Source organism: Corvus moneduloides, chromosome 3, assembly GCF_009650955.1.
Source record: "Corvus moneduloides isolate bCorMon1 chromosome 3, bCorMon1.pri, whole genome shotgun sequence".
Lineage (NCBI taxonomy): Eukaryota > Metazoa > Chordata > Aves > Passeriformes > Corvidae > Corvus > Corvus moneduloides.
The window spans coordinates 39,027,790-39,041,052 of record NC_045478.1 but is presented as its reverse complement, the minus strand read 5'-3'; the positions used below and the strand labels follow the sequence as shown (position 1 = coordinate 39,041,052).

Sequence of the window (13,263 nt, the reverse complement as noted above, 5' to 3'; positions counted from 1 at the left end):
ATTAAAAACCTGACTTGTATGTCTGAACAGCACAATTTGAAAATCTTCTTACCTCTGTGGTAAACTCTCAGACAGCTACCTTGTGCTTTCTTTACTGTTACTCCTTCTGTTTCAGTCAAGTGCACAGCAACTGAAAAGTAGCATTTCTGTTCATTTTTCCATCCCTTTTTAAAAAAGATCTCCTTTGCTATGATGCATGCAAAAAGTAAATTATTGTTGAAGAGTGATAATTAGTACATGCTGACCAGGATGTCTTTGCTGTTTTCATGCTGTTATTTTTTATCTAACAAGCTGCTTGTTGTTGGGGAGCATTCTCTAGTGTTATAAATAGTTTGAAGCATGACTGTTTAACTTGCTGGTTACATTGTGTGAAAAAATCCATTGATTTCTTTCTTTCCCTTACATCTCTGACTTTGATCCTCGTTTTCCCAACCCAGGGGGCACTATGGATCACAGTGAAGGTGGTTTGTTTTCCAAATTTTCCAAAATAAAGAATGCTTAATAGAGTATTATATAAAAGCAAAAGGGAGTTAATTAAATTCTGTCATGCCCTGTTTAATTCTCAAAATATGAATGTTTTTATACCTTAACATGAAGCATGTCTCAGCAGAAACTTTTTTAATGGCAAATTATCACTAGCGTAATTGTCAGTGGAAGAGACACAAAGTGTTGCTCCTGGGAGAGAGGTACAGGACAAGTAGTTCTCCAAGAGTAGCTTTAGAAGTTACCATGATACTAAATCCTTTGTATTTTTCAGGTGTTTGTGTCTGTAGGTTTTATCTTACTTCCTTACCCTGATGTCATGTTTTTCAGCAAACCATGAAACTTGCTATAAAAAAATACAAAGTTACACCTGAAAGTTTAAGTTGGGTTGTAAATGAAAAAACTGAGATACTTCAAACTGAAAATAGAATTTGCAGAATAAAGTCCACAAACAATTTTTTTTGTTCTTAGGGAGTCTCCTTAAAGAGCTTTTCTCAGTATCTTTGTTAAACAATTTTCTGCCTCTCATGATTTTAGTCTTTAAAAACCCTCACTTTTTATCTGCAGTATCTTTTAATCTTCTTGTTACATTATAGGAACTTATGATTACATAGAAAAACTCTCTCCTTCAGCTCACAGTTTATGACTGTCATTCCCATAGGAACTGCCAAGTGGACTTAAATCCAGCTTCTGTCTCAAGAAAATATTCAGATCTCTCAAAAATATGGCAGTAATCACGGCTGAAGTGGAAGGTGTGATTTACAGTGGAGCAGGTTTTCCAGTTGCATTATCAGGTCCAGTTTTCTAAGTACTGGCAGTGAAGTCTTAAACAGGGCTTGTTGTCCAGTGTATTTCAAAACAAAAATCTATAGGCAGAAGAGAGTATTGGGGGGAAGGTCATATGGAAGCAGTGAGAGTTTTCAAATGTTGTAATGTCTTATTTCCCTAACTTAGTTTTAATTACTCCTTTTCTACAATTAATCTAGCAATAATATTTCATTTTTTCAGCTTTCTCCCTTGTCTCTTCACATCTTTTTCCTGTTTCTAGGGGAAAAGAGCTAAACAAAAAGAAATAATCAAAGTTAACCAGAAGGATGTAGCAATTATAATAACTATATGTTTCGGGGTTGTTTTTATCAAGGTTGAAAGCAGGACCTCACTATGGAATTTTCTTTTCCATGCCTAACTGGGAGAGAATTGGGATTATTCAATCTGGAAAAGAGAAATCTTAGGGGAGACATTACTGCAGCCTTCCAGTACCTGAAGGGAACTTATAAGAGACTGGGAGAGGGACTTTTCACAAGGGCCTGTAGTGATAGAACAATGGGGAATGGCTTTAAACTGGAAGCAGGCAGGTTTAGATGAGATAGTAGGAAGAAATTCTTCACTGTGAGCTTGGTGAGGCACTGGAGCAGGTTGCCCAGAGAAGCTGTGGATGCCCCATCCCTAGAAATGTTCAAGGCCAGGTTGGATGGGGCTTTGAGCAACCTGTTCTAGTGAAAAGTGTCCCTGCCCATGGCAGGGGGTTGGAACTGGATGATCTCTAAGGTCCCTTCAAACCCAGACTATTCTGTGATTCTAACATGTTTGAATAGCCTGACTGACTGTTATGGTCTCGGAGAGAATATGGAGGCTGTATTTTTATCCTTTCTAGAATATTTCTCTTATTTAAAATAAATATGAAGAAAAAATACCACTTTTGAAATGAGTATTACATTTATCAGTATTTCTTACTCATAAGCTAACCATGTAGACAATGAACTAGATATCTAAAGACAGATTGTGTACTGAAATGATGGATGCTTACAAGTCTTCAGGTGTTACAAGCTGATACTTAATTTTTAGTTCTGTCATGGTTTAGGCAATGTAGGTGGTTCCTTTTCTAAGATAGTAGTTGTGAATAAGTGCTGATTGTTACTACTTTTTCTTCCCCTCTCTTTTCTAGTTTTTATGAGACTTCATACTATCTGTACTAGACAGTCTTATTTTAAATACCATGAAGTGATTTATATTCTAAAAACACCAGTATCACAATCTTTTCAAGTATGAAATGGCTTGAATAATGTTTTCAAGATGAAGGAATTTTCCCACGGTTCTTTAATTCACTGGAGTGATAATTCTTTATCATAAAGACAGTTGTGTGAAAACCCAGCAATAGCTATTCCTATGAAGAGTCATTGTGAATGGCTGATAGAAAGGAAGAGTGTGAGGAGAGTAGAAGTAGAAAGAGAAAATATTGACTGGACCACCTAGTATCTGTTGCAATTAAGGTAAGAATGCCTCCATACCACATGCAACACAAGCTCTAGGAAAAATAATTAGAAAAAACTGAAGCAGTAAAATCCTGTGTTTGACTTTGAAGATAGCCTAAATTCAGTGTAAGATAAATTATTAAAACTTGTATTCCCATTTGCAATCTTTTTTGTGTGTAAATACCCCATGGTGTTAATGACACATCTGTTTTATAATTAGGGTTTATTAGAACTATGACTTTTTCTTCTGTAATTGAAGTGGGAAGTTCATCTACTCAGATTACCTGAGGGGAGGCAACCAGTCTAGATGGAACAGGATTCCTTTTCGTTTTAATAATTTACGTCCCAGTAAAATCCCCTTATTGAGTTCTGTTTTTGAGGGCTCAGAAGGATTTCTAAATGAAGTCACTGTACGTTCAATCAATGAATTTGACTGAGTTGTCTGTTCTCCGAAAACAGCAGCTGCTAAGCTTTCAGTGCCTAACTGGAGCTTTGTTTTCAAAACAGAGGGCTTAGGTGTTCATCTGTGCTAGATGCCTGTTTCCATAATTCTGCCTCTTTATTGCCCTGTGTTGGTGATGAGAATGAGTCACTTCAAGTGATTGTAAATATTCTGCTTTGTATATGTTACTGTTACACTGGTGGTGCAAATTTATCATTCAGTTGCAATTACAGAGTTCTATGGTTTTTATTGTGAATTTGTTTAAAATTTTGAGTAATCCCAGAAGAGCAAGGAAGGGAGCAACGTTTGGAGTGCAAACTACTTTTTTTGTTTTGATCGTATCTGTTTAGTCATAGTTTCAACAGTCCTGCTGATTTGTTCAAGTTGTTCAGTTGTGACATATGTTTACAAATGAACAAACCCTATGGAGCTATATGTGTATGTTCTGTTAGACCTTGGTGTTATCCATTGGCTACTAACTTCTTTCCTTTGTACATTTTAAAATTTATTTTTAGTGATTATTTTTTAAGGAAATACCAGTACTTTCATATATGTCTCAAGCAATCTTTTTAATAGGTCTGATTCTTCAAACCATTTTTGTTCTGTGAAAAACAAATCAGAGCGATATGCCATTGTACAAAACAACAACATATAAATAGTAATTATGTTCCTGCAGCACACTGGTTGTATTGTTACAATTGAAACAATATTTCACACGCTGTACCTCATTGATGGTAAGATAAATTTTAGAAACCTTTTGAAACTGCTGAATTCCTTGCCATTGTCATATATGTGATGAAAGTTAGAAAACCTCCAAAATTTTAAATTTAATTTTTAGATTATATTGATCTTCATGCCTTTTGCTTTTTAGAAATGTAGAACTTAAGGGTCATAATTCTATAAAATTTTTCATTTCTCTGATACCTTATTTTTAATCCTGCTTTAAAAAGAAAACTTCATAGGAAATGAAAAAAACCTTTTAGGTGATTGAATGTAGTAATAATCTTATTTGGAAACTGAAACAGCACCTTTAGATTGCTTTTATATAAAGCTATGTATAGAAAAAGAGCAGCATCTATAAAACGATGGTCAGAAGAAATATGTGCCAGATCATTAATATTAAATGCAAAATATTAGACTGCGTGGCCTTCAGAAGTTGGGAGAACTAATAATGGGCTTTCACTGGAAATGCAGATGTCAGCTGTGGGTGTCTTGAATTGTCAATAATAACGTTAAACACAGGGTAGAATATCAGGCTGAGCTTATTCTTTATTCTTCTCTCAAAATCATTAAAGCTAAGACAGTTGTGACATATGTTCCACTCTGGCTCAGTAAGTGAAGATGTGCATGGAATGTACATCTCTGTGCGTGTGCTGAATTATTCATGTCTCAGGTACTGCTCTGAAGAAGCAAATGGAGCATGCTTTGCTGGTGGGTAGGCTTCAGCCTGCCTCGTGGAGGAAAAGAATAAATATTCTCAGTTTATCCTGGACCATGCTGGTTTATCAGCTGTATGCAGAGGCCCAGGCATTATTTTTCTTTTAACTGTAGCTGCATTGGGGGAAAAAACCACATAAATACCAAAGTCAAAGATTAAGTACTTTTATGGAATTTAGCACCTATACAGCATGGTGTATTCACTGCATCCATCTGGGTAAAGGACTTTCCATGTAAGGCTTATGGAATTTGCTGACCTGCAGCCACAAGGTAACTTTAGAGACACAGGGGAAGGGAAACTTAAACGTGGAGGGTGATAGTAGGTCCTCAGGGATACCTTTCTCCTTGTGGAGAGACATGCAGGATGTGCAGCAGAAATCACATTATCCTCTTATCCCTATCTCAGCAACTCCTGCCATCTTCCTGCATGTAATGACCTGGGATTTGAGTTACCAGCTGCAGCATGAAGTTGTGACTTCAACAATGAGGTCACTGGGAACGGGGTGGAGGGCGGGAGCACAGCCTGACACTTGTCCAAATTCAGTCTCTTGGCATGTATTTGGAGCATCGTTAGAGGGACTGTGGTTTTGTTGGGTGGGTGGATTTTCTTTGGTGGTAGCATTTTTTAATTTTCTTTTTTTCTTTTCCTTTTTTTTTCTTCCCCTTTTTTAATCTCCATTCAATAAGTAAATTGCTCTCCCCCAACTGCTCAAGACAATGGATATTAAATGAGCTGCAGACCCTGTTTTTTAGTGTTTTTAAACATGTATTTCTTTTTGTGGTTCTTATGTGACTTGTTGAGAAGTTAATTTGAAATAGCCCAAGTTTAAATTTAGAAGTTTTGACTCCTGGGTGGGTTTCAAAGTGCAGTAGAAATTTCGTCTTATGTTTTGAAGTTGTGTGGAGGATGTTTTAACATCAGAACCATACTTTGCAAGCCCACTCCGTGCTGTGACCTTAGTGCAATGCACAGTTTCAACAGGTGAAGAAAACTCAGCTGCTCAAGGAAGAGGTGTTGATTCAACAGATGACTCTTCTCTTAGGGCTTGTCTAAATGATGTATTGCTTTAGGATACATTTTATTTACAGTGAGAGGCAAGTGTAACTTTCTAGCATAGGTAGGAGATACATGCTACTTGTTAATTTTGTTTTACCCTTTGCTAACACACATATTTTAGGTTAAAAATGTCTAGAACAGGAATTATCATGTAATGTACTTCAGTAACTATGCTGCCAAGGAGTAGTGACCCTCATCCTCTCAGACAGGTGAAAACCTACATATTGGAATACAATCTTAATCATCTGAATGCTTAGATTAATAAAACATCTATATTGCCTAAAAACATGCTATTACTTAATGCCTGGGTTTAGAGTAAACGTGCATCAATGTCTTGGGTTTTGACAACTTTTAAATATGTGCTTTATACACTAAATCTCTTCTGGTTTTGTCAAGGTCTCTGAATTATTTATTGCAGCCTACATTACCCTCCTACTTATTTGCTAAAAACTAGAATTTTATCACTTGAAGATTTTGGATATGTCTGGGATAAATGCCTTGTGTATTAGAACATTTTTTGTAATTATGGGAAATGTCTAATAACAAAGAAAGAGCCACTCTCCTCCAATATTGCTTTTATTCAGTATGTCCTTGAGTTAAATTCAATGATGTACTAATTTTCTTATTGCTAATGGCCTGTGCTTTTGTGAGAATGAAATACTCTTTGACTTCTTAGTTTACTAGTCTGATGAAGAAGCAGCTTGGCAGCATTGTCTGTTTTCCTGTCTCATATAATCTTATGTCAACCTAGCTTTGACCTTTTTTTGATGGAATCTACTTGTAATATACCCTTCTGCTTAACAAGCTTTAAAATAGAAATATATGATTGGCAGAACTGCAGGAAATAATTAGTTCCAAGTAGATGAGAAAAGTGAAAGGAATATTTAAAGGAAAAGAAAGTGATTCAGCTGGTTTATGGTGCATATGAAGTTGCCTCAGCTTTTAATTTAACTGTTAAGGGATGGAAATAAATTTAAATCACTGTACGAAACGATTTTTTGAATGAGTCATTATAAAAAAGCTTTCTAAATAACCTTACTGCTTATTGGAAGCTCAAATGTATGAAATATTAATTAGTTAATTTGCTCGTTCAGACCTACTAATAAAATACGGCTGAGTGGAAAAGGTACTATAGGAAAGAGCATGTGCACTAGATCTTGCTGAAATGTACCTAGAGAATTATGGGGTTCTTTGAAGTAATAAAAAAAAATATATACACATTTCCCAGGAAAGAATTCTTAAATTAGTTCTTCAGTCAGTTGTTACAGGGATTGAGATGTGTCGTCTGTGTTTTAATTACATGTACAAACCAGGACAAACTCTGTCACTGTATAGATGAGTACTCAAGTATGCTATACATGGGATGAGAAAGAAAGGAAGGAAAGTAGTAGAAAGTAAAAGATTGATTGATTTTCCAGCATTTTGTCTGTGGCACTTAAAAATCTGTAGATCACACATCTGTATCCTGTGAGAAATGAATAAAGAGTGAACCACTCTCCTGCCCCTTGGAATTTTCCATAATCCTAATTTTCCTTTTATTTGAATGGCTTTTTACTAATAACACCTTCATATTTGAAAGGAAGATTACACTGAAGGCAACAGTAACAGTGAGCTGAGCTTTCTTCTTCACGAGCATGGATCACTGAACAGAGATTAGGAGACATTTCATCCATGGTGTCTGCCACAGGCTTTGCACAAGATGTGCTTCCCTACAGAGTGATGGTGGCTGTGCTGCCTGTTCTTACATAGACTGGAAGCAGAGTCCTGAAAGAAAGTGGTTATGAATTACATGTGGTATGGGAGCAATGCATAATTCTTAAGGCTGTTGCCATGAACAACTGAGGACTTTTGATAGAGGCCTAGTAGGATCTAATGCTAGCAAAGAAATACAAGACAAACTTAATGGCCCTTTGGGAGCATGCAATGCCAAAGATTTTGGTGAAAGCCAATATGATTTTGGAAGGAATTGATCAAATTCATGTTGGTCTAAAATTGGTACTCTGTTTTTTTCCTAATTGAGATACCTCTTAAGATACTACTTACTTTCTTACCTTTGTATGCCTCATCAGAATGTCATTTTGCCATTTATTTTTTTGGCATTCTTCCCAGTTGACCAGTTCATATCCTCTCTGATGCATGTTGGAGCAGTGCTTTTTTCCTTCTAGCTGCATTTAGTATAGGAAATACCTGGTAGCCGGTTCTCCTGCTCAGCTATACTGCTGCCATTGATGATTTGAGTCTCATGTCTTCCCAGTTTTCTTTGCTCACTGCTTTCAATTTTCAAAGAATTCTGGTTTGCAAGCCAAGGCTCTGTGAGCTTGTTCTGTAGGCCATGAAAGGAATGGGTTTTGAAAATTATTTTCTTGTGTGAATGGGGTGGCAAAATGAGGGATGATCTCATGTAAACAACTTTCAGTGCTGTATCATGCTTCTAACAATGCAAATCTATGAGTTTTGTGTCTCATTGCTGTGAAACTGACACCTCCAATTGAAACGAGCTTTTGAATTTATTAGTTGACAGTTGCTTGTTTTGTTCTAGTGATATACATAGCATGTTTCCCTCACTATCTAATGCTCAAAATATAATAAACTCCATTACAAGCCATTACTAATCTGACAAATGTGCATTTTGAATGCTCATACTGATCTGGTGCAATGCACCAAGTGTATAAAGAGCAATGTAAAGCTGCTGTTTTATTTCAGATCTTGAAAGGTCAGGGTATGCTGCTGAGGCTTAGTGAAGGGTTTTACTGCCTTTTTGTGACTGAGCTGTCAAATATCTTGCAGGCTTTTGTAGCCATTGTTTATTGGCACATTTTCCAACTGCACCTATTTTTCTCTTTTCTCTGACAGAAAAATGAACATTAATTAATGTTTCTTTCAAGGCATCAATATACTGCACTCGGAGCAAAGAGTTCACTTAAATGTGTAAATCTCATTGTTGCTTCATCATGAAAAGTATTCTAAACAAAATGAGCTAAATGACTTCAGAGGAAAGCTATGTGGAGAAGTATGTAGCTGCCATATAAAAGCCATAATTAGGGAATCTTTAAATTATTTTACTTGACTTTAAAGGTATTTAGATAGTTAATTCACATGTGCCTGAATGCATATTACAGGTTTCTAGCTTTCTGTGAACTTTGATTTAATTAAGCTTCTTATAGCTTGAGACAGATTCTTGAAAGCCACACGTTTGGGAAAAAAATTAGTGATTTGATAATACTTTTATGTATCTGTAGGATTCTAAATATTGTGTTAGGCAAACTTAGATGGCTCAAATAATTTGGTGTTTGATTTTAATACTGATTTTTGTAACTTGGCAGGGACAGCCTGTTGGAGACTGTGATTTTAATGTTCGACTTGCATGCATAGAGAAAGAGATTATATTTCCACGACATGAAAAGATGAAAAGTGGTCTCATTGACAAAGCACAGGAACCGTTCGGTGTTCGAAACAAACCATTTTTTGACATCTACACTTCCAGAAAGGTAAGCTTGATTACAGTAAAACAGTTTTTTATGTTGTGGTACTGGAGGCAGCAAAACAGTGGTAGGTATAGGTTTTCCCTCAGCATTTTTGTTGTGTCTTCCAGTGAGTTCCTCTGCTAACCAAGTGTTCAGCAGTGGTTGTGGGGTGATTACCAGCTTGGGATATTCTGAAAAGTGGGTTTTTTTGGTTTTATTACTTATCTCAGGCTTTTAGAAAACAGTCTTTGAAGATATCAATAAATCTGAAGTACCAGGTTAAACTTTTAGGACGTTGAAATCTGCATTTGGGATGATTGTGTTTCAAATGCAGTTCAGTCAAAAATTTTTCACCCTAATATGTTACCACCACCTTAAAAACATCTTTGAGGAAAGAATGTCTATACACTTTTAATTTATTGGGATATTTGGGTTTGGTGTGACTTCTTTTGATTTTTTTTTTTTTCTTTGGGATTTTTTTTTTGGTTGGTTTGAGGTAGGTGTTTTAAATGTCAATCATGACAGACTCTGAAGCCTTCTTCATTTTAGAGTTTAGGTTACCCATCTTTCTTTTTGTACAATGTACATTATAGGGTTTTTTTTGGTCATTACTTAAATCACTCTTACTTAGAGAAATATGTTCTTTGTACTCTTAAAACAGAAAGCCTTTTAGGAGGCTTGAAATCTGATCATTGTTTTCAATAAGTAAGAAGTTTTATGTCAATATTTAAGAATTGTTTGTATGCCCTATGATAACTGTAAGGAGTTTTAGGTAGCAGTACCAGTATTGATATGGAGTTTTATCTAAGGCAATATTGGTAAACACTTAAGAGAAATAATTATTGGTTCAAAATAGATTTCAAATCTGTATCTGCTCAAAAGAATAGGGTTTATAAAAATATATTCTCAAAAGATCAATATATAGACTAACAATTATTGTTGCTCTTACTTACCTTAAAATATCTTTTTCATTTCATTACTTCTGTGAACTTGATGAGTGTGATTCCTGTAACACTTCCTCAGGGTGATGAAAAAGGGGTTGCATTTTCATATTCATCATAACTTTGTGAATTTTTCATTATGTATGGTCAGAATAGACTGTTGTTTTGAAGTATTACCCTGTTCTGAAAAAAGACTATTTAAAAATAATACTGTTTTGCCCAAAGGATCTTTATCCTATTTTTATTCAGTCATCTCTGCAACTATAGCAACAAACGTAGTGATGAATACTTCATCAGCATAGCTGAAAATGCAAACAGACTTCCTCTTGCATCAATGATGAATGTCTTGAGAGGGTTTTCCAGCTCTATGTACAGTACAGCAAGGTCTGCAGGAAGACAAGGAGTTCCTTCTATCCTCTCAATCAGTCCCTCCAGAGACAGGTGCTCATATCCATCAGTATCTCTCCAGACATAGGTGCTGCTGAATGGATGCTAAAGGATGACAAGTGGGACCTTCTTAGGTAGATCTTCTCTGTATGTTTAGATAGGCATTTTTCTTGGTTCTTCTTTTCCAGGAAGAGTTGGATCCTTTGATCTTTAGGAAGGATCTAACAGAATCCTTCCTTTCTTGACTAGAATGAGCAGCTTTGTGGTGCTTAATTGCTGGCTGGGATTAAACCATGACAAGATCTTTAAAGATTTACACCCTTGAGTGGTCTCAGAAAACCTGTGGTTTTTCTAAGACTGTGTTTCTTCCCTACTTTCTTCCCAGTGTATGTCACTGAGAGAAGATATGGCTTATCAAGTCACCCCCAAGGTTTGTTGTTTTCAAAGATCAGTGGAGGTAGCCATCTTTGGCCACAGATGAGAAGGATCTCTGATTGCACCACCATATTCAAGACTGAAAAAGTGGAAAACCCGTACCTGCTCAGAATGAGTTTCATCAAAATTTTTGGAGTATGTTTTGCAGGTTTTCTGTTTGTTTGTTTGTTTTGTTTTTGTTTGTTTTTAAGGGTAGCTGGATTTTGCTTGGGATCAAGAAAGTCATCAAGTGTACTTCATCACATCTTATTTTTGTTTTGAGAAGCTTCAATTTTTGAAACGTTCTCAGGATGCAGTTTGAACCTTACAGAAGGGAATACTGTAGACCTTTTTCTTCACGGCCTCCCTCCATCATTCCTTTCTATGATATAAGACATTCTATTCCATTCTTTTTATCAACAATAATGTATCAGTAAATGTGTGCTAGATTGTGTGGACTGTAGGAAGATTACTCAATAGGCCAGGAGTCTCAGCACTATATATAATAGCAGAAAAAGTGGCTAACACTTTTAATTATACTGGAAAAAATGGGTGGTTTCCATGTAGACTTAGTTATTTTCAGTGAAAAAGTGGAAGTAATTACTTGAAACAGCAGTAAACTTTGTGCTATGTTATATAATGCATCCAATAATGAAATTGTTCTTAGAATTATGGATTTGGAACTTTAATACCAGAGTTAGGTACTGACTATTTTTTTTTTCTAATCTGAAAATCAATTTACTGTGAAATGAAATGCACTTTTAAAGTGCAATTATAAAGTATGGCAGCATTTGTAGTTGTGTCTTGAGATTTGGTTTTGGATGTTGGAAATAAGGGCTGTGTCGTCTATAATGTTGCCTTCATTGTTATTTTATGATGTTTGAATGGCCTTTATTTTTTGTAAGACTGGGTTTTAATGGTAAGACAAAGAAAAGAAAGGGACAATCACTGGGGAGCAGGTTGTGTATTCTCAGTCTCTAAAAATGTTGCCTTGTTGAACTCTGATATTGACGGAGAAGACAGTATCACTAAAATTTTTTTCCTCTATAATCAATTAAACACAGATTACTCTTCTAGTGTTAGCTGGAAACACATGTATTCTAGATAGATTTTTCCTTTTAATGTAACTTCCAGGTTCTCTTAGACATTTTGAGCAAAGTTGATTTTTTGGTGTTTGTCATTATACTTGCATAATTGGTCACTTCTTGCATAGCTTGCTTTCTTTGCATTTATTGGTTTGCATCAGAACTCCAGAAGATGATATGGTCAAATCTGCCAGTTCTCCCACCCTTTGTGTGAGGATAGTAGCTGTCAGTGGAAGAAGTTGAATTATAGGTTAGTGCTTTAAATGCTTCATACACTTAGCCTTTGAACCTTAGCCTTTTATTTATAGGCTTTTCAACAAGACATTGATTTCATTATCTTGAACAGGAAGTACAGGTGCATAGAAATAATTACATTATTGGAAATGGTCCAACTCTTGACTTTCCTTGCTTAAACCAACTCATAGTTCTCTTGCAAGGCTTGTTTGTGTGAACAGTCTTAGTCTGGATGTCATCCCTAAAGCCCATTGTCTAATGAAAATTCTGTCTAGTAAGAGCAGGAAAAAGTTCCTTTCTGTGCAGTCTGTGGTCCCGTGGAGAATTGTGCTCATCACTCTCAATGGAACAATAGGGCTAAAGGTTAAACAATGATACAGGTCAAATGAACAACCTTTTTCAAATGTTAGCATGCTGTATGTCAATGACTTGTCAGTTCTTAGACTATTATCTGGTTTTAAAATGACAGCTTGTCCTAGAGGGATTAGAAAGAAGGTAATCTCTGCTAGAAGATTAAATGGTCTAGGATCTTCTTAAAAGTTTTCAGTCAAATCTGTGAACTGACAGGTGACTTACTTTGTTCTCCTGGTTCATTTGACACTTGGATTTTTATTTTTACTTTTTAAAACTGCTTTTGTTGTTGTTAGGAGAGGTGGAATGTCTAGCATTTATGCCAATAAAGGTATAGCTCCTGTTGAGATGGTTTGCTTTGGAAAATTAAGTGGCTGTGGATCTCTGATGATGCAGGAGACTGTGTAAGTGCACACCTTGCTTGACATGTTGATGTGGGTATTTTGCAGGCAGCTGAGGCAGCTGTAAGATAGTGTTTGCATGCCTTGAAGAGTGAACCCTGATATGCAGACATTGTTCATCTGTGTCTGCCAAGAGAGCTGTTAACCAAAACTGACTGAAAATGACAAAGCCCTGTCTTGTATCTCCAAGTTGCCTACAGACAACATGTGGAGAAGCTTTGCAGTCGTGCGACAGAAGACAGAAGAATTGCATGGCAACAATGGCAGAAGCAGAAGTGTCAAATAATCTGTTTATTTATTGAAGATCTTGAATTC

The 13,263-nt window shown here is 36.0% G+C and overlaps 1 protein-coding gene across 3 annotated transcripts in view; it reads left to right on the top strand.

Moving 5' to 3' along the window:
* The window catches only part of RNGTT (RNA guanylyltransferase and 5'-phosphatase), a 178,720-nt gene that overhangs the window by 60,992 nt on the left and 104,465 nt on the right, over positions 1-13,263 (top strand). For all 3 annotated transcript variants that reach the window (XM_032105036.1, XM_032105035.1, XM_032105037.1), the window contains exon 11: positions 8,995-9,159. In XM_032105036.1, the coding sequence (XP_031960927.1) occupies positions 8,995-9,159 (165 nt within the window). The remainder of the gene's footprint in view (positions 1-8,994; positions 9,160-13,263) is intronic.